Below are 20,993 nucleotides of genomic sequence, written 5' to 3'. Positions count from 1 at the left end.
AAAATATAATTATAGAAAAAAAAAAGAAGCTGATAGCGGAAGGGGAAAGTGATTAAGAATACAGGCAATAAATGTCCTCCGAGAATTTGTTGTCAGCTATGTTTGCTATATTAACCTGTATTTCCTCAAAAGGAGTTACAAAATATGAGACAGATGATTTAACTTTCACTTGCAACAAATGTTCTCTATATAATTGTTTAAGTTTTTCTGTTTCTCTACCACCTAATAAGAGTATCTATGTTTATTGACATTGATATCTAGAATTGGGTTATGGCTTCCAGTCAATTTTGGTCTTAAATGACAGTCATCTCCTGAGATGATGCTGTTAGAGCACCTTGTGAATCAGTTATTAAAACGAAGCACGAGGTTTCTTGGAGCATTAATTGCTGGTTTTGGGATCATAGCCGTAATGGCTACAGCGAGTTACTCTGCATCAAGGTGTTTAAACAGTAGATCATGTCAAACAATGGCATAGTGATTCTGAAAAATTATGGTCATCTCAAAGACAAAGATTCTGAAATCAATTCTCGAGTAACAGATTTAGAACAGTCAGTAGTTACAATAGGTGATCGTTATCACTGATTTACAAAGACAACTGAAGCTAAAATGTGTTACAATACTCCTCAACTTTGTGTGACCCCTGTTGGATGGAATAATACTGAACGGCATTGGGATAAAGTTCACAAACATATCATGAATCACGGTAATTTAACTGATGAGATATTAAAGTTACAAGCTCAAATTAATGATACTTTTAGTGAGCAATTGAGAAATTTAGTAACACTGATTTTCTGGAAGATATTACTGAAGGAATTTCTAATGTTAACCCCTTTGATCATGTTAAAATTATTGGAAATTCTTCTATAATCATGTTGTGTTTTATAATTCTTATTACTGTGTTTTTATATCAAGGGTGGAGAATGCAAAGGGGGGAAAAAAGAGAATAATGGAAAACAGACAAGAAGCTATATTTACCTTGATGACTAAGTAATGCCTAATCAACCGAAGGGGAGATATGTGGATTCCCCAGCATAGTGACAGCCAGGCCACAGCTGAGATCAGAGTCCAGACAGGACTGAGCACCCTCTGCACACAGAGAATTCCACCCAGCCCCCCGGAGGAGATACTGGATGCCCTCTGCAGACAGAGAATTCCGCCCAGCCTCTCATTGGAGGGGATGCCATGTCAGAATTTTGGTCTTAGTTTAAAGATTAAGCTTACCCATTGTTATGTTGGCAACATTTAAGGAAAATATAGTCTCCAGAGATTGAAATTATTTAGGCTGATTGGCTGAAACTAAATAAAAAATCATAGGGAGACTAAGAAAGGGACCTTATCACAGTGCTAAGCTCAAGGAACTGAAGAAAAAATTCAAACCTCGAGTTGCTATAAACAAGGATGCTTTAGGCAGAATATTCAATGATCCAGGAAGTATTAAAAGAAGATGGAAGGAATATACTGAGTCATTGTATTGAAAGGAATTGGCAGATATAGAAGAATTTAATGAAATAACATTTGAGCAAGAGCCTATGGTGATGAAGGAAGAAGTTCAAGCTGCTTTGAAGGAAATAGCAAAAAAATAAGGCCCCAGGAATAGATGGTATATCAATTGACATATTTTCAGCTCACAGATGCTGCCCTGGATGTGCTCACCAAGTTGTGCCAAGAAATCTGGAGAACAACCACTTGGCCAACTGACTGGAAGAGATCTATATTTGTTCCCATTCCAAAGAAGGGTGACCCAACAGAGTGTGGAAAAACTACAGAACAATATAGTTTATTTCACATACAAGCAAGATTCTACTAAAGATTATCCAAAAATGACTGGAACAACACATCAGCAGAGAACTGCCAGAAGTCCAGGCTGGGTTTAGAAGGGGTCGTGGTACTAGGGATATTGTAGCTGATGTTAGATGGATCTTAGCTGAAAGCAGGGAATACCAGAGGAATGTCTATCTGTGTTTTATTGACTATGCAAAGGCATTTGACTGTGTGGATCATAACAAACTGTGGCTGACTCTGAGAAGAATGGGAATCTCAGAACACTTGATCGTGCTAATGCGAAACCTATACTTGGACCAAGAGGCAGTCGTCAGAACAGAGCAGGGTAACACTGCATGGTTCAAAATTGGGAAGGGTGTACGCCAGGGATGTGTCCTATCTCTATACCTTTTCAACCTGTATGCAGAGCAAATTATCTGAGAGGCTGGGCTCTATGAGGAGATATGTGGCGTCAGGATTGGTAGAAGATCTATTAACAATCTGCGTTATGCAGATGACACAACCCTGCTTGCTGAAACTGAAGAGGACCTCATGCACTTGCTGCAGAGGGTCAAGGACTGCAGCCTCCAATATGGACTGAGGCTCAATGTCAAGAAGACAAAGATTCTCACCACTGGACCAATTGGTAGCATCAGGATGGATGGCAAAGAGATTGAGATTGTTCCCAGTTTCAGTTTGCTCGGCTCCACGGTCAACACCCTTGGCACCAGCAGCCAAGAAATCAAAAAACGCATTGTGATGGGAAAGTCTGCTGTTAGGGTCCTCTCTAAAGTACTCAAGAGCAACAGTGTGTCTCTGGAGACTAAGGTGTGCCTGATACAGACCATGGTCTTTGCAATTACTTGTTATGCATCAGAGAGTTGGACAATGACTAGGGAGGATAGAAGAATTAATGCCTTTGAGCTGTGGTGCTAGAGAAGAGTATTGAATGTACCATGGACTGCCAAGAAAACAAACAGATTCATCCTGGAGAGGGTTAAACCGGGCTACTCCTTGGAGACAAGGATTCTGGGGCTTCGTCTGACATACTTTGGACATGTTGTCAGGAGGGATGGGTCCTTGGAGAGGGACATCATGCTTGGGAGGGTGGAGGGATGGTGCAGGAGGGGAAGATTGATTCAGTGACTGGGGTAATCGGCATTGGTGTGTCAGAGGCAGTGCGATTGGCACAGGATAGAGCAGGGTTTAGGGCTGTTGTATATAGGGTTGCTGAGTCATAAGAGACTCGACGACACATAACAACAACAACAAGCTATGAGAGGACCTCTGCCTCAGCCTTCCCTCTGTTTCAGAACTCATTTCCTCATGTCCCCGCTTCCTTTCTGGGTGTTCACAACACTTTCTTACTTAAGGTCATGCAAAACACTACTTTGAACTGTGAAAGCTATTTATTTAAAGGGAAGAAACCAGTTCCCTAGTAGGACAGAAGTATTAAAAGGTATGAGACTGTCTCTCCCTCTATCATTAGCTTCAGGACAACACTGAGGACATCATCCATGAAGAAAGCAAAACATCATTAAAAAGACAGAGAAGGTTTTAGGGCAAGTGAGGATGGAGAATGGATACTATGCTAAAGTGTAACTTTAAATGTTAATCAATAAAAGACCAAAACGGGTGTCAGAAGAATCTCTGAAAGTTACGCTTGAACAAAAAGCTAAAGTGAAGGGAGAAGCAACAGAGAGCTGAACAGAGATTCAAAGAGCAGCTCGAGACAACAATGTATTATTTTTTAAAAGTGCAAAGACCTGGAGTTACAAAAAGCAACAGGAAAGAACTTGTGCAGTATTTTTCAAACGGGAAGAAATGAAGAAATGGGGGGGGGACACACACCCCAAGCCTCAAATTGCAACAGTGACAGATTCCAGGGGGAAATGCTGAATGCCGCAAGCAGCATCCAGAGAAGGCGGAATGCACAGTCACCGTGCTAAGAAGAGCGTCACTGAACCGGCTCTGAGGTTTTATTGACTAAGCAAGGTCATTCAACTCTGGTGCACAGTATTACCGACAAGGCACTGACCTGTGTGGATCATAATAAATTGTGGATAGCATTGAGAAAAACAGGGATTCCAGAACACTTACCTGTGCTCATGGACAAACCAAATAAGCAGTTGCTGAAACAGAACAAGACGATATTACACGGTTTAACTTCAGGAAAGGTATTGTCAGGGTTGCCTCCTTTCTCTAGCTATTCAATCTCTATGCTGACCAACTAACTTGAGAAGGTTGTCTATGTGAAGAATGATGTGGCATCAGGATTTGCAATCACTTGCTCTGCATATGAGAGCTGGACAATGAATAAGGATGACGGAAGAACTGATGCCTTTGAACTGTGGTGTTGGAGAGAGTGAATGTCCCACTGACTGCTAAAGGAACAAACAGTTATGTCCTAGAGAGGGTGCAGCCAGAGGGTTCCTTGGAGGCAAAGATAATGAAGTTTCATCTCACTTACTTTGGGCGTGTTGCTAGGAGAGGCTGTTCCTTGGAGAGGAACATCACGATTGGAAAGGTGGAGAACAGAGGAGGGGGGAAAGACCCTCAACCAAGTGAACTGACAGTGACTGCGGCAATGGGCTTGAGGGTGTCGAGATTGTGAGGACGGCAGAGGACAGGACAGGGTTCAGATCTGTGGTTCATGAGGTCACTACGAGTTATACTCAACTCGATGGCACCTAACAACAACAGAACAGGAGGATGATTCTTCAAAAACTTATGCTATGCAGATGACAAAACCTTGCCTGGAGAAAGCCAAGATCTGGAACACTTCCTAAAGATGAAAGACCACAGCTTTCATTAGGAATTACCCCTCCACATCAAAGAGAACAAAAATCCTCACCAACAGACCAATTGAAAACATCATAATAAGAGAGAAAAATTGAAATTCCAATGATTTTAGTTGGATCCAAAATCAATATTCAAAACAAGTATGAGATATCATCTCACCCCAGTAAGAATAGCAAAATTTAGCAGAATAGCAAACATCAGATGCTGGCAAGGTTGTGGAAAAACTGGAACCCTTATTCACTGTTGGTGGGAGTGTAAAATGGTGCAACCACTATGGAAGGCAGGATGGTGCTTTCTCAAAAAGTTGGAAATAGAAATGCCATTTGACCCAGCAATTCTACTATTGGCAATTTACCCAAAAGAAACCATAACTACCACCCAAGCAGATATATGCACATCCATGTTTACTACGGCTTTGTTCACAACAGCAAAGAGCTGGAAATAATCCAAGTGTCCGTAAACAAACGAACGGATAGAGAAGCTGTGGTATATTCACACAATGGAATACTATGCAGCACTGAAAAACAAGGAACTCATGAAATATTATACAAAATGAGTGACCCAGGAGGACATTATGCTGAGTGAAGTATCTCAGTCACAAAAGAACAAACATTACATAGGGCTACTGTTATAAAAAGGGACTGACATCAGGGTTGAGGGAAGACTGAGAAAGACGGGATAAATTATGTATACTGCATTGAAACAGATGAGAACTCTTTAAAAGGGATATGTGATTAGGTATTATTGTCATCACAGGCATCCAGAATGAAGGCTGCATAGTGGAGTGGACTTGGGGGGAGGGATTGTATAACAATGAAAGAGTTTTTCTTATACTTTTCAAGGAGAAGAGTGAAGGGGGGAGAGGGTGGGCAGGGGAAAAAAGTGCAACAATGGAAACCCTAAGTCTCCGTAAACTTTAATTAAAATTAATTTTAAGAAATCAATACTCAAGGCATTAGTAGCCAAGAAATCAAATTAAGTGTTGCATTTGGGAAATCTTCTCTTAAAGTCCTCTTGAAAGTGCTAAAGAGTAAGTAAAGATGTCAATTTAATGACGAACATGCATCTGAGTCAAGCCATCGCTCAATCACTGCCTTCGAGTTGGAGATGATTCATAGCTGAACCTCTAGTGGGTTTTCAGAGGTTGTAGATCACATCATAGAGAGCTCTGGGGCACTGCAATCCCAAAGGCATGTGTTGTCGTTGTTGTTATGTGCCGTCGAGTCGCTTGCGACTCTATGTACAACAGCCCTAAGCCCTGCTCTACTCCTTGCCAATCTTATTGTCAGGGAACATTCTTGTTGTTGTTGTTGTTGTTGCTGTTGATATGTGCCGTCGAGTCGTTTCCGACTCATAGCGACCCTATGCACAACAGCCCTAAACCCTGCTCTATCCTGCGCCAACCGCACTGCCTCTGACACACCCATCTCGATTATCCCAGTCACTGAATCAATCCATCTCATCGAGGGCCTTCCTCTCCTGCGCTGTCCCTCCACCCTCCCAAGCATGATGTCCCTCTCCAAGGACTGGTCCCTCATTGCAACATGTCCAAAGCATGTCAGACGAAGCTGCAAAATCCTTGCCTCCAAGGAGTAGCTTGTATGTAGTCCAAATACACCAGATGTTCCACAGAAGCATGGCCAATCTCCTGTGCAATTAATTGTCTCTGAAAACCGGCCAGAGGATCAGCTCTGGGCTGGTTCCAACTTGATGGTACACAACAACAACAACAACAGACTGCATGGGAAGCGGTTGTTCATGTCTCTCTGTGGAGCTACTGCTGAACTGAAACAGCCAGAGAGGCAGAGCCTAAGGGCTAGTCAGGCAACTCCCTGTGGGTCAGTTACACCATCAGAGCCAAGCTATGCTCTTTCCAATCGCTTCCTAAGCATCTCAAAGTTAAGACAGTAAGAATCTGATGCCTCTGGGCTGCGGCACTGGCCACACATACCTATATAGGTCGTAGGCTGACTGTCCTGAAGTGCAATCAGAATGTCCGGTCTTTAGAAGCAAAGGCGGTACAACTCTGTCTCACAGACTTTGGGCATGCTTCCAGGAGGGGCCAGCCTTTGGAAAAAGACATCAGGCTAGGAAAGGTGGAGAGGCTCAGAGCAAAGAGAGGAAGACCCTCAGAGAGAGGGACTGGCACAGAGGGTGTTCACCAAGGGCTCCGGGGTACCAGAGATGGGGAGGATGGCGCAGGGCAAGGTTTAGACATGTTCATGGGGCCCCACGAAGTGGGAGTCGACTAGACGGCACCTAGGCACACGGGTTCGAGTCCGCCAGCTGCTCCGTGGCAGAAAACTGTACCATCTCCTTCGGTGAGATTTACTGTCTCTGAAAACCTGTAGGAGGGCCAGCTAGAAGTCGGTTAGACTCAAAAGTACCCAACAGGCTTAAAATTCACTCCTTGTTCTTGGGCTCTACATTAAAACCCTCTCCCTTCGAGCCTGGCCACCCGCGACAAGAACAAGGCAGATTTGTTTCCCCGAAAAGATGCAGAGATTCGGTTGCTGAGCGCAGGTGTCGGAGTTTGGCCAGGGCCAGGTGTGTTATGTGACTTCCCGGGGGGACCTGCACGCCACAAGTCACCCCGGAGCCCGTGGGTCAGTGGGAGGGCAGTGCAGTGCTGGACCGAGAGATCTGCAGAGTCGCAGCTGGGGCCCACCCCGTGGACAGAAGGACGAACGTAAGGACATAGACGGCTTCGGACCGGGTGGTGCAGAGCTGGCCCCAGTGCCCGCCACACCGTAACGGCCGCCCCGTCCTGCTCACCGAGCCTTCGTGCGCCATCGCCGCCGCAGTCGCCCCAAGCCTGGAGGCCCACCCCCTGCAGCGGCGGAGGCCTCAGCCGCCAAACGCGCTCGGTCGTCCTGGCGACGGCGCCGCGCAAGGCAGCATGGGCCGCTCGCCCCGCCCCCGGTTGTCCCGGCAACCGCATCTCTTAGCCCACCAAGCCGCAAAGCTGCTCGCCCCGCCTCCGGTCGTCCTGACAACCACGCCCAGCGTGGCCGTCCAGGCTGCTCGCCCCGCCCCCGGTTGTCCCGGCAACCGCACCATTAGGCCACCGAGCCGCAAAGCTGCTCGCCCCACCTCCCGTCGTCCTGACAACCACGCCCAGCGCGGCCTGCCGGGCCGATCGCCCCGCCCCCGGTTGTCCCGGCAACTGCACAGCTCTCCGCAGCTCACGCCGTGCGTGCTGCGTCGTCTCTATGGTGGCGGCGGATTCGGAGAGACCGAACCCTCCCAGGAGTCAGGCGAGCGCGCTGGGCATTAAGGCTGGTGTCCCCCGACCGAAGCCGGGGCTGCGAGGACGCGATCCGAGAGGGGAAGGGCCTGCACCTGCCTTGCGCACCCCTCATCCTTTGCACGGACGCTCTGGGCCACCGCGTCCTGGGCTGCCCATCGCCCCTCGATTCGGCCCCGGGGCTGCCCTGTCCACCTCCACGAGATCGGCCTCCTCCTTGAGACCCCCCTCACCGGCCTGGGGCCCCCCCTCCACCCCGTGACCCCCGATCTCCCCTCCTTGTGCCTCGTGACAGCTCCTCGTCTACCCCTCCCCGGGCCCCCTAAGCCGGTCAGCCCGCCAGCCCCGCGCCTGCAGTGTCCAGGCCTCGGCATGTTCCGCCGGGAGCGCTCCATCCCGCTCCGCGGCTCGGCCGCCGCGCTGGGCAACAACCTGAGCGTCCTGCAGCTGCCCGCCCGCAACCTGACGCACTTCGCCGTGGTCCACGGGCCCAGCGCCCAGCTGCTCAGCGCGGCCCCCGACGGGGTGACCCTGGCCCAGCGCCAGCTCCACGCCAAGCAGGGAGCTGGAGTGAGCCCCCCACTGATCACCCAGGTGCCTGGCAGAGGCGGTCAGGATGGCGCTGGAGAGGGCAGGGGTCAGAGCTGATGGTCATGGGGACACTATGAGCCCACTCCATGAACCTAGCCACCTCCAGAATGCCCATTCTCTTGATGACCCCTCTGGCCCCGCACTGATCACTCTCCCCTGATCCACCTCCTCCAGGTCCACTGGTGTGTCCTCCCTTTCCGAGTGTTGCTGGTCCTCACCTCACACCGAGGGATCCAGGTAAAGAGACGACCCTCCACCCCGCCAGGAAGACTGCCGGGGAAGACGCTCTTACCTGGCGCCCAGACCATGCCCCTTTGCCTGTAAACAAGTCCACTTTTCTGATCCTGACCCTGGTCTCTCTGTATTTGTCATCGCTACCCATCTGCCTTTTCCAATTCCCAAATGCCCTTTCCAGTATCTGTGTTCCTGCCCTCCCATCAGTACCTTCCCATTTCGCAGCTGGGTGACCACTGGGTGAGTTGTTGAGCCTCTCAGGGGCATCCTGTACAGTAGGGTCACCTCTAGGGTCGTTTTGAAGATGAGATAAGGGTGTTTCTGTGTGCCACACAGTTGACACTGACTCATAGCTGGCCCTCCAGCAGGTTCTCAGAAACTGTCGATTACTTGGGAGGAGATTGTCCATCTTTCTCCCTGTGAGCAGCTGGCAGATTCGAACCGTCTTCCTTTGAGTTAGCAGTACAACTCCTTAGCACGAGGCTACCAGGGCTAACATAGGAATGAGAAAACCTTAGCACTGTGGGGCTGGGCAGGGACCCACCGGGGTCTTCCTCAGCCCTGTGCCTGTCTCCCAGATGTATGAAGCTGATGGCTCCGTCATGGTGTACTGGCACGCACTGAACTCCGGAGATGCCGCTCCAGGTAGCTGCGGGCCAGGTGCACGGAAGTGGAGGGGCCTCGCTGGAGCGAGAAAGAGCCGTTTATGGTCCTTTTCTCTCTTCCTATCCAGTCCATGCGGTGTTTGCCCGGGGGATCGCTTCCAGTGGCCACTTTATCTGCGTGGGTGAGAGATCCAGGGCAGGGGGCTGGGGAGCACCAAGGGATAGAGGTGTAGGCTAAAGGCCAGGAGGAGGCTCGAGCAAGCACAGGGATAGTGGGGAGGCTGGAAGTGGAGGTGATCTGGGAAGTTCTAAACAGGAATCTGAATTGAGGGGTCAGGGCAGGGGGAGTGGAATGGGTTTGTTGCTGAGGTCTCTAGGCTGCCCCGTGGTGGCTGGAGGCCTGGAAAGCTCAGGAGCCCTCAGTGGGCCCTCGTTCCGGTCACAGGGACATGGTCAGGCTGCGTGCTGGTGTTTGATATCCCCACCAAGGGTCCCAACATCACCCTGTGTGAAGAGCTGACTGGGCACCAGGCACCCATCACGGACATTGCCAGTGAGCCCTCCCAGGGACAGGTGAGTGGACACCCCTCCTCGTGATCACCTGGGAGGCAGGAGAGAGCCTTCGCATCCTGGCCATGTCACTCAGACTGTTGTACTTTCTAAGAGTGTGACACTTGAGACCTGGTGACAAAGTCAGGACACTTTGCAGGCTAATTTAGTTCTCTAAGAGTAGAACTAAAGGGGTTCTTGAAGCATAGATCCTTAAGTGTGGGGCTTTTAACCAAAAGGTCGAAGAGTCAGGTCCAGCGGCGTGCTCCATGGGAGAAAGACGGGCCTCTTCCTCACATCCGCAGATACCCAGAGAGGGTCGGGAGCAGGAACCCAACCAATAGCAATGGGTTTACGACTTGAAGACATGACTGTGAATAGAGAGAGAAGTGCTACACTCTGGCCCCTTCCAGCCTTCTTGAGCATGTGTGTCTGGACGCAGCCAGTGTAACTGAGTCCAGTGCTGCTCTCCCCCTCCCTTAACTGCACTGACCTTGAAGACGAGGGTTTTCTCCCCTGCTAGAATGCAAACCTGACGACAAGGTCTGTGTCTCCAGATTTGTACTGTCTGTCACCTCCGACCCACAGCCAGCCTCCGGGGCCTGCTGGCCGCCTGGTGCCACGTGGGGAGGACCAGGGAGCAGTTTACTAAGAGGTTCACAAGCACGTGGCCTCCAGCAAGGGCAGTTACACCCACCCTCCTTCCCAGCAGATCACAGAAGGGAATGGTGTAAAGTCTAAGAAATGCAAGGAAAAGATAGATCCCCTGGGGGTGGATGTGTGGTGTGCCTGGCCAGTGTGGACACTGCTTCCGGTCAGCAAAGATAGACGCGTGGCCTCCCTTCCCCTCACGCGCTGTCCCCAGGACCATGGCTGGGAGTGGGGGATGATGCAGCCGACCACTGGCCCTGCCTTTCCCCCAGGATGGTGTGGCTCACATGGTGACAGCAGATGACTCCGGCGTGCTCTGTGTCTGGCGGTCAGGGTCTGAATTCACCTTGCTGGCCAGCATTCCAGGATTTGGGTAGGGGGGAAGGAAGGGGAACGGGGGCTTTCCTAGGAGAACCCTGGACATGCAGTGGGCTGGGTCTGGGGTGATCACTGGGGTGTCACTTCTGCAGGGTCCCGTGCCCGTCGGTGCAGCTGTGGCAGGGGATCGTGGCAGCGGGTTATGGGAACGGGCAGGTCCGCCTGTATGAGGCCAACACGGGCACGCTCCATGCCCAGATCAGTGCCCACGCCCGGGCCGTCTGTGCCCTGGACCTGGCTCCGGACACGGGCACGGTCAGTCCCTCCTCCCACTCCTCCTCCCCGTGGCGCTGGGGTTCAGAGCGGAACACTGGACGAGACTACATCCTCTCTGCCTTTTTATTCAATAGCTGCTGTCTGCAGCCGAGGACACCGTCGTGCACATCTGGAAGCTGAGCCGAGGCCCCGAGAGCGGGGACATTGAGGTGTGTGCGTGTCCTGGGACAGGTGGGGTGAGGGCTCACATGCGGGGACGCGGCCCTGACACACACACCCCGGCCCGTGTCCCCAGGTGGAACACTGCCACGGGGAGTGTGTTCCCGACACCCAGGTGTGTGGGGCCCGCTTCTGTGATCGCTCAGGCACCTCCTTCGCCGTGACGGGCTACGACGTGGCTGAGATCCTGAGGTTCCGAAGGGCGTGACAGAGCGTGGCTTCCCGCACACCCCGCCCTGTGCTCTATATTATAAAGGAGCCGCAACCCTCCCTCCTCTCATCATTCTGTCGGTCATACTTCACCCCCGGGGGACGTCATGAAGAGCCGTTAGATAACCTTTAATGGTGACTGTGGGAGTCACAGGCGGGTGTTTCCCTCTGCAGCCCCTCAGAGCTGGTTAGTATGGCGAGGTGGGGCAGGGCACTTCCAGTTTTGTCCCAGGAAGGTCTGGGGGATGCCAGCCAGCCCTGAGAATAAACCCCATAGAACCACGGCAAGCAATCGGAGAGGGCTCACGGCTTCCCGTGCCTGGAGGAAGGGCGGCTAGGCCGGCCAGCCTGCCCAGCTGTTCCGGAGACACAGGTCCTCGCTACCAGCTGCTCCCCCCGTGTCCCTCACACCGGTGACTGCAGCCAGGTGCGGGCTGGGCCTTTGCCGCACAGGCCTCTGGACCGTGGAGACTGCTGTGCGGGGAGAGGGGCCACGCAGGAAGTCCCAAGCGGGTGGTCCGGGGGCACAGCGTCCAGGGAGAAGGTTCTGGGCCGACCCCAGGGCCGGGGCTGGGCGGAGGCAGATGAGCCAGGGCCAGGCAGGGCGGGCTGGTCTGTAAACATGGCTAGCCAGGGTGGGGGCGTCTCCAGGCTCCGGCCCTCCCGTTGGGCCAGGATGTCTGTCACTGCCGCGATGTCGTCCAGTGGTTCGATAGCTGCAGCACCAGGAGGGGTCAGGGAGGGGCCGTCAGAGCTCAGGCTGAGGGCCCCCATCACCTCTCACTGTAATAGGAAAGCAAAGCCCGGATCTCGGCCGAGGTGGCGTCCTCCTGCAGAAGCAGCCCCTCGCCTGGGCCCCCCACGGCCACAGGCTCAGGCAGGACTGCCGGGTGGGGACAGGAGGGGGCACAGGAAAGAGCAAAGAAACCAGGAGGGGAGGGAAAGGGAAGCCAGGCAGTGAGGGTGAGGAGACAGGAGTCCGCGTGCAGAAAGGAGAGAAAACAGCGAGTTAGGAGAAGCCTGTGCCTGGGGCCTGGGGCCCGGGGCCCCTGTGTGGGGCTGAGGTGGGTGAGTTCATGAGAGGAGAGAAGAGGACCCGTGTCCTCGAGGACTGTAAGGGGCTGAGGTGGGGGAGTTCACGAAAGGAGAGAAGGGGACCCGAGTACTATATGGGGCTGAGGTGGGCACTGGGTGGAGAGGACAAAGACCCTTGTCCCTAGGGACTCTGTGTAGGGCTGAGGTGGGCATGTGCTCTGGAGCAGAGGGTAGGACAGTGGGACCCAGCAGGGACCCACATCCTGGAGCCCAGCCTCAGCTCACTGTGCCCTCAGTCTGCATCCAGGGCCCCGGGAAGCCCTCCCACTTCCCATCAGGACGAGGCTGTGACACGCGGCCCCTCACTCACCCATCTCATGATACAAGGACCCCTGCTTGGCCAGCGCTTGGGGTGGCTTCCGAGGAGCAGGGGTCTCGATCCTCATGACCTCATCACAGCACTGCTTCCACTGGCCTGGGGAGGAACGCGGTTAGGACGCCTCGTCTGCTACACGTTCTGGAAACAGTGCTTTGGAGGAAGAGAACCAACACACTCCCTCCCAGGGCCAGCCAAGGCCTGTCCCACGCCCTCCTGCTCGGCTCAGCCTGTCACATGACTACTACACCCAGCATAGCCTGGCCAGTCCCACACCCCACCCCAGCCTGCCCCAAGCCCCAGCCCAGCCTGGCCAGTCCCATACTCCAGCATAGCCAGGCCTGCCCTGTGGCCCAGCCCAGCCTGCCCCATGCCCAGCATAGCCTGGCCAGCACCATGCCCCAATGCAGCCAGCCCTCTGCCCCGGCCCAGCCAGCCCTCTGCCCCGGCCCAGCCTGGCCTGTCCAGTGCCCCAGTGCAGCCAGCCCTCTGCCCTAGCCCTGCCTGGCCTGATAGTGCCCCAGTGCAGCCAGCCCTCTGCCCCGGCCCAGCCTGGCCTGACCAATTCCCCAATGCAACCAGCTCTCTGCCCCAGCCCTGCCTGGCCTGATAGTGCCCCAGTGCAGCCAGCCCCTGCCCTTTCCTTACTCATGTCAAAGAAGAGCTGCCACAGTGCCTCCATCCAGCTCTGCAGGGCCCCGCGGCTCTCCATCTGCAGCGTGTGCATCACCTCATCACCCCCATACCGGTTACTGATGGTCAGGGTGAAGGGCCGCCCTGGTCCTGGGGCCTGGTCCAGCTCCCCGGCCCGAACCCGGGTGTCCTGCAGGGGAAGACAAGGGTGGCATCCAGCTACACATGAGGCTGGTCTGTCCTTAGTGAAGCAAGAAGCCGTGGGACCTGCCTGGCCCTCTCGTTAGCCTCCTGGTGGAGTGAAAAGAAACAGCAAGGAGGGGTGGAGGTGAAACCCCTTGACCCAGTCAGGCCACAGAGGGTTGGGAAGATGGGGTGAGCAGGAGCACCGAGACGCGAGCCCCTCAGCACTGCACAGAGCCATCGGAGAGCCGGCAGAGGGGGGTCTCAACCCACGTCAGCAGAGGAAGGCTTAGAGATGGTGACACACAGATTTGGATCTGGGGGGTGGGGGTAAGCAGGGAAGGAGACCCCTGCACTGGCCCTGAGCCCACTCTGAGACCTTGCTGGGCCAGCCTCTGGCCCCTCTACTCGGCTCAGGGAGCAGCTTCTGCACTGCAGGGTGCGCACCCCCCTCCTGGGCCCGGAGAGGAGCCTGGTCCTGCACCTGGGGCCTCGCCCCGAGGAGGAGCGGAGCGAGGAGTGGTACCTTGTTGATGACAATCGTCAGCAGGGGCTCCTCCCCTGAGTCTGCGTCCTCTGGGCGCCGGTAACAGACGAGCTGGGTGCCCCGCAGGACCCCGTGGACGCTGGCCCAGCTCCGCGGCTCCCCGGTGTGCTGCAGGAGGACATCTGGTCTCCAGGGGGTCGCACCCCAGCACCCCTCCTCCTCACTTTCCCATCAGACCGTCAGTGTTCACAAGTGCCTCCATCCTCATGGGCAGGTCTCTTGTGCCCCCTCCCTTTGCCCACACATCCCCGGACCCCTCACCTGCACCCTGAGGGCCCCACTGGCTGAAGGCTGAGTCATGCAGAGAGGCTGTGCGGCCAGGCGGCAGCAGACGCTCCCGTAAAGGGGGAGCCAGGCAGGGTTCTCCTCTGTGGGGAGAAAGGACATGTCAGGGGGGAGGGACAGAGGGGTGGCAGGGGAGGGGGAGGAGGGACAGGTGAGGGAGAGGAGGGACAGGTGAGGGAGAGGAGGGGCAGGTGAAGAAGACAGGTAAGGGGAAGGAAGGACAGAGGAGGGGGGTACATGAGGGTGAGGAAGACAAGTAAGAGGAGGAAGGACAGGTGACAGGGAGGAGAAGCAGGTGACAGGAGGGGCAGGTGAAGACAGGTAAGGAGGGGAAGGGAGGACAGGAAGGGGAGGAGAGGCAAGTGAAGGGGAGCAGGGACAGGAGAGGAATAGGGATGGGAGGAGGGAGGAGGGACGGAAGGGGAAGCAGGCGAGGGGTAGAGATGCAGGGCCCCACCCCATATTTACCATGACTGGTCAGGGTGAGGTCATGCGTGCGGAAGCCATCCTGCACTGCTGCCAGGGTGAGCGTGGTATGGGCCAGGAGGTGGTAGCGGGGACCACTGTGGGGGACAGAGTGGCCTCAGCAGGTGGGTGCTCTGTGAGGAGAGCACGGAGGGCCGGGTGGTCTGTCCAGGCCACAGTGACGTCTGCATCCTGGCGTGCAGCGCCTGGGCCCGGGGCAGGACAACTACCCAGGTCTGTCCCTTCACATCACCCTCAGGTGACCCCTCCGCGTCCCCACCCAGCCCCGGGAGACCGCTGAGAGTCTTCAGTTAATGCATGGATGACCTTAGAAAGGTTTAGAAAGCTGCTCGTAATTTACAGTTGATAATTCCAGAAGAGCTGGAATCTGAACCCACTACTGGAGCTCCGGTGGCCTACTGAGGAGGGAGCTGCACTGTCAACCCAAAGGCCGGAGGTTCAAATCCCACCAGCTGCTCCGCTGGGTGAAGGATGGGCCCTCTCCTGTTCAAGACCTTGCTTCTGACATCAGCTATGGGTCAGTTCCAACGTGATGAGAATGCGCATGACTCGCCTAAACCAGGGCTGGACATCACCGGGCAAGCTGTCCAGCTGTTCATCAGCCAGGTCCCTGCACAGAGCCGCGGGGTGACTGCAGGTCGCAGCACAGGCTCACGCTACTGGAGGGTTCTGACTGACCCACAGAACAGAGCACTGCTCCTCAGACGGGCGGGGGAGCTCAGACGCCACTCAGCTGTGCGGTCACATCCGGTCACTTCGTGCTCACATGCATCTGCATGTCTTGGCAGCAGTGAATACGGGTCCACACCGTCCTCCCCTGAGCACTACAGGAAGTACAGGGCCTTACCCCACAGCCAGGGTGGGGAGCAGGATGGGGCTGCTCCCTGAGCCCCCAGCACTGGCCCCTGCGCTGTCCAGCGATGCCCGGACACGCCTCCCCGACGAGCGGCCCAGCGAGCTGCTGAGCTTCGTAGCAAGCCTCTTGGGGGCACCCGTCAGCGCCCCTTCTTCTTCCACGCAGGCCCCGTACAGCTCCAGACGCAGCTCGAAGTCCGGTCCCACTTCAGTGCTGGGGGGAGGAGAGCAGAGTGGTCTTGGGGAAGTCGTGGAGGACTCGGGTCAGGGGTAGGGAGCACAGGACTGCTCCAGAGGCAAGGCCAGGCCAGAGGCACTCCTCCTCAGAACCACCTCATCAAGAATCCAAATCTAGGGGAGCTCTGGTGGCCTAGTGGCAAGAAGCTGCACTGCAATCCCAGAGGCTCACGGTTCAAATCCACCAGATGCTCTGCCGGGTAAGGAGGGGCAATCTCCTCCTGTACCAGTCAGATCCAATTTGACGGTACACGCACACACAAAATAATAAAATAATAATAAAAAAAACCTTTAAAAAAAAATCCAAATCTGAAAGGGAGCTCTGGTGGCCTAGTGGCAAGAAGCGGCACTGCAATCCCAGAGGTACGTGGTTCAAATCCACCAGGTGCTCTGCTGGAGAAGGAGGGACAATCTCCTTCTGTACCAGTTAGATCCAATTTGACGGTACATACACAAAAAAATAATAAAATTTAAAAAAAAAAACCCAAATCTGAGCATGAGCGCGGGGTCAGCGTGGAGCACGGGGCCACAGGGCTGTGGCACTCACAAGAGCACGCTGCTCTGGAAGGAGATGTCCGTGAGGGTCCTGTCCACCAGCATCATCTCGGTGTCCTCGATGTGCTCCCCCAGCTGCAGCAGCAGGAACACTGCCCAGCGATGCAGGTCTGGGGAGCAGGCGGAATGTGAAGATGCGCCCACCAACACGTCCAGCCTCACGCACACACCCCCCCCCCCAGCGTGGCAACTCACCACCTTTGTTCTTGAAATACTCCGTGTCCTTCCACATGAGCGGGATCCGGAGGTCTGAGGGTGGAAGGAGGGACAGGTACTGAGATGCAGCCAGGAGCCACGGGATCAAGTGCGGGCAACCGGCAGGCCAGGGGTCTTACCAGAGATGCAGACCCGGCCGCGGCAGGGCGAGCGGTCAGCTGGGGGCCCGCTGTCGGAAGGCCTGTGGGGAAGTCACAGTGTCCCAGCCTGGCTGCTGCATGGGGATCCCTCACTCCCTGCTCCGGCCGAGCCCCCAGTCAGCTGACATGGCAGGCCAATGGGACCGACTAGGGCAGAGTTCTTTTTTTCCCCTTTCTCTTATTCTGTCCCATCGGATCTGATCCGATGGGCCCCTCCTTCTCCAGCAGAGCATCTGGTGGATTCGAACCATGTGCCTTTGGGATTGCAGTGCAGCTTCTTGCTGTTAGGCCACCAGAGCTCCCTCTGGGTAGAGTTCTTGAGGGCCACTCAAGAGCCATGTCCACCCTGGAGCCACATCTGCTCCAGTGCTATGTCCACCCTGGAGCCACGCCCACTCCGGAGCCACGCCCACTCCGGAGCCACATCCACCCGAGCCCCATCTGCTGCACAGCTACATCCATTCCAGAGCCATGTCCACCCTGAAGCACCCGGGGCCTCCCCCCCCGCCCCCCGGCACTGGGACCTCCTCCAGCACTGGGACCTCCACCCCCAGCACTGGGACGGCCCTCTGATCACCTGTGGGCTTCCTTCCCCATGACCCCAGCACCCCCCCAGCACTGCGACTGCCCCACCCCTGCTCACCTGCGGCCTGCCTTCCCCATGACCCTAGCCACCCCCAGCACTGGGACCACCCCGCCCCCTGCTCACCTGCGGCCTGCCTTCCCCAGCACCTGGGCCTCCTTCCGCCGCTGGAGTTCGCCCATGTAGTTAAGGATGCGACTGTTACACACCAGCAGGCTCTTGGTGGCCTCCAGGGCCTGCTCACGCTGGGAGCAGGCCGCCAGCAGCTTGCAGGCCCCTTCCCGCATCCGGATCTCATGGTCCAACTTCCTCTGCAACTCCGTGTCCTGACCGGGATGGGAAGTGTCACTCAGGGCCCGTCCATGTGAGCAAAGCAGAAGCAAAGGTTAGCCACCCAAGAATAGCCGGGGAAGCTGTGGGAAGATACAGACGTTCTCCTGCATCTGGTGACAGGGATAAAAGGTCCATTAGCCCCTTCTGAGCGTAACTGGGGGGAGGGGAGCAAAACAACTAGGAAAATGAGTCTTCTTGGGAAAAGGTATCATGCTGGGGAAGGTGGAGGGTCACAGAAAGAGAGGACGACCTTGAACTAGATGGACTGAGTAACAATGGAGGGTGGCACAGGCGAGGCCAAGGTTCAGAGCTGTAGGTCATAGGGTCCCTGTGAGTCATAGTTGACTCCATGGTACCTGACAACAACAGCAAATGAAAACTACAAATCTGTACATCCTTTGACCCAGCTAGTCACCGTCTAAGACTACCTACAGGTGTCCCATAGCGAGTTACATGGTTTTCCACGCTCCCCTGCCCCACCTTGGGTGTTATCTTCCTGTGCACACTACATGTGTGTAGAATTATTTATGTCCTTCTCCAAGGACTAGTCAGTCCCTCCTGGCCACGTGCCTGAAGTGTGAGACAGAGTTTTAAAATCCTTGCCTCCAAGGAACAGGCTTCTCCAAGACAGACACGTTTGTTCTCTTGGTGCTCCATGGATATTTAACACTCTTCTCCAGCAGTACAACTCAAAGGCATCCATCCTCCTTCTGGCATCCTTAGTCATTTCCAACTCTCTAAAGCATAGCAAGTAACTGCAAAGACCGGGGCCTGGATCAGGCACACCTTAGTCTCTAGACTGACATCATTGCTCTTTAGTACACTGGAGAGGTCCTTGACAGAAGATATTTCTAAAGCAATTTGTCTTTTGATTTCTTGATCGCTGATGCCAAGAGCGTTGATTGTGGTGCCAAGCAAACTAAAGCTGTTAAAAATCTCCATCTCAGGGAGCTCTGGTGGCAAGAAGCTGCACTGCAATCCCAGAGGTACATGGTTCAAATCCAGCAGATGCTCTGCTGGAGAAGGAAGGGCAATCTCCTCCTGTACCAGTCAGATCCGATTTGATGGTATACACACACACACACACACACACACAAATCATAAAATAAAATTAAAAAATTTAAAAAAATCTCAGTCTCTTTCCCATCTATCATAATGCTGCTAGTTAATTGGTTCAGGGGTGAGAATCTTTGTTTTCTTGATGTTGAGCTTCAATCTATATTGTACTGTGGTCCTTGACCTTCCGCAGCAAATACTTCAGGTCCTCCTCAGTTTTGGCCAGCAAGGTTGTGTCATTTGCATAACACAGGTTGTTGATGAGTCTTCCTCTGATCCTGATGCCACATTCTGCCTCTTATCAAGCCCAGCCTCCCGAATGATCTGTTCTGCATACAGATTGAAAAGGTATGGAGACACGACACATCCCTGACACATGCCTTTTCTGCTTTTGAACCACACAGTGTTTCCTTGCTCTCTCTACAAACTGCCTCCTAGTCCAAGTGTAGGTTTTGCATGAGCACAATCAGGTGTTCTGGGATTATCATTCTCAAGATTATCAACAATTTATTGTGACCCACACGGTCAAATGCCTTTGCATAGTCAATGACACACAGACATTAATTACATACATACATTGTTATCGAGCACAGTGGAGTTGGAAGCAACCCACAGCTGACCCTCCAGGGGGTTTTCAGAGGCAGTTAATTGCATGAGAGGAGACTGCCCATCCTTCTCCCACAGAGCAGCTGGTGGCCTCGAACCACGTGCCTTCAGGATTGCAGTGCAGCTTCTTGCCACTCGGCCAACATACACACACCACCACCCCCCAGCTCCCTTTCATCAAGTCAGCTCCTTCTCCCAGTGACCCTTCGCTGGAGTTTGGAGGCTGTAAATCCTCACCGGAGGACACTGTCCATCTTCCCTGAGCAGGGCCATGGGTGAGGGTGAGCCTCTGAAGACAGGAGGCCTTTCAAGGTTACCAGCACACTATGGACACCACCATGGAGATAAGTAAACACACAGCTCTCGGGTGGAGTCGTCTGTAAGGAGGTGTGCTGCTAACCCAAAGGCCATACTGCCTGTTGGCATTTTAAACCCATCAGGTTTATATATATGCCCCACTGGGATGTATAAACCCACTGCTTCCTATGTGTGTATCTCCACTGCTGAGTCAATTCCAGCCCCCGGGCCTGCACCAGGACCCAGTGAACTGCCCATGGGGTTTCCAAGGCTGGAATCTCTACAGCAGCAGATCGCCATGCCTTCCTCCCGCACAGCAACGAGAGAGCTCCAAGCACAGACCTTTCAGTTAGCAGCCAAGATGCTAGACCGCTGTGCTACCAGGGCCTATTGATATTCGCTCTAGAATCAGCCTGTGTCAACAGCATCTCACAGCCACCTCAGACCAGCGGGTTAAGAATTCCCACAAGTGAAGCATGAGCGTTTCCTTAAACACTTTCCAAGAGGCGCCACCGCTAAGACAAACAGACAGACGCAGAGCGTGAAGACCATTCTGAGGTGCCCCAAAGATGGACTCATACAGGGAGGGGCTGCATGTGGCCAAGCAGCTCACCCACGCTTCACAGAGCCCACACGGGGCACCCCCTGGAATTCCCGTCCTGGCTCTGAGCTTGGAGGACAGAGGCAGGGGATGAGGGTGGACAGGAAGGCAGAGGGTTGCACCAGGCATGGAGGAGACGGATTCACAGAGCAGAGATCAAGAACGCCTAGTGGTAAGGAGCTGCGCTGCCAACCCAAAGGTAGGTGGTTTGAACCCATCGAATGCACTGCAGGAGGAAAAGCCTCTGGAAACCCGCCTGAGGGTCAGCGACGGACGGGTCGCTTCCCACTGGCGAGCTATGAGTGAGTGCAGTCATACAGTGCTGGCTTGGACTTGAGAGCCTGGGAGGAAATTCTCTCAAAATGACTGGGCGTTTACTCAGGCACTCTGGTGATGCAATGGGTTAAGTGCTGTGCTGCTGGCTGGAAGGTCACAGTTCAAACCCACCAGTGCCTCTTGGGAAAAGAGATAAGGCAGGCTGCTTCCGCAAGATCCCAGGCTGGGGG

At 54.3% G+C, this 20,993-nt stretch overlaps 2 protein-coding genes across 4 annotated transcripts in view; one reads left to right on the top strand and one right to left on the bottom strand.

The window, feature by feature from the left end:
• The first annotated feature begins 8,182 nt into the window (after positions 1-8,182).
• On the top strand, positions 8,183-11,461 carry WDR54 (WD repeat domain 54). Its single transcript, XM_006880993.1, has 9 exons — positions 8,183-8,404; positions 8,576-8,638; positions 9,214-9,280; positions 9,369-9,422; positions 9,686-9,813; positions 10,713-10,813; positions 10,911-11,073; positions 11,169-11,243; positions 11,330-11,461. The coding sequence occupies exons 1-9, from the start codon at positions 8,183-8,185 to the stop codon at positions 11,459-11,461; spliced, it is 1,005 nt and encodes a 334-aa protein (XP_006881055.1).
• A 407-nt stretch (positions 11,462-11,868) lies between these two features.
• The window catches only part of RTKN (rhotekin), a 15,725-nt gene continuing 6,600 nt past the window's right edge, over positions 11,869-20,993 (bottom strand). For all 3 annotated transcript variants that reach the window (XM_006880835.1, XM_006880837.1, XM_006880836.1), the window contains exons 2-12: positions 17,721-17,920; positions 16,991-17,052; positions 16,851-16,904; positions 16,648-16,765; positions 15,856-16,077; positions 14,991-15,085; positions 14,499-14,605; positions 14,217-14,345; positions 13,523-13,697; positions 12,869-12,973; positions 11,869-12,179 (exon numbers count right to left, since the gene is read on the bottom strand). In XM_006880835.1, the coding sequence (XP_006880897.1) occupies positions 11,869-12,179; positions 12,869-12,973; positions 13,523-13,697; positions 14,217-14,345; positions 14,499-14,605; positions 14,991-15,085; positions 15,856-16,077; positions 16,648-16,765; positions 16,851-16,904; positions 16,991-17,052; positions 17,721-17,920 (1,578 nt within the window). The remainder of the gene's footprint in view (positions 12,180-12,868; positions 12,974-13,522; positions 13,698-14,216; positions 14,346-14,498; positions 14,606-14,990; positions 15,086-15,855; positions 16,078-16,647; positions 16,766-16,850; positions 16,905-16,990; positions 17,053-17,720; positions 17,921-20,993) is intronic.

Source organism: Elephantulus edwardii, unplaced genomic scaffold (genome assembly GCF_000299155.1).
Source record: "Elephantulus edwardii isolate Elephantulus edwardi_28Jun2011 unplaced genomic scaffold, EleEdw1.0 scaffold00011, whole genome shotgun sequence".
Classification (NCBI taxonomy): Eukaryota; Metazoa; Chordata; class Mammalia; order Macroscelidea; family Macroscelididae; genus Elephantulus; species Elephantulus edwardii.
Note: the sequence above shows the minus strand (reverse complement) of the source record. Positions and strands in the feature narration are given on the sequence as shown.

Excerpts from the sequence above, each read along its gene's own strand:
- WDR54 (XM_006880993.1), top strand. The coding sequence starts at position 8,183 with ATGTTCCGCCGGGAGCGCTCCATCCCGCTCCGCGGCTCGGCCGCCGCG. Across the intron at positions 8,405-8,575 it reads GCCCCCCACTGATCACCCAG|GTCCACTGGTGTGTCCTCCC; the intron begins GTGCCTGGCAGA and ends CACCTCCTCCAG. Across the intron at positions 11,244-11,329 it reads CCGAGAGCGGGGACATTGAG|GTGGAACACTGCCACGGGGA; the intron begins GTGTGTGCGTGT and ends CCGTGTCCCCAG.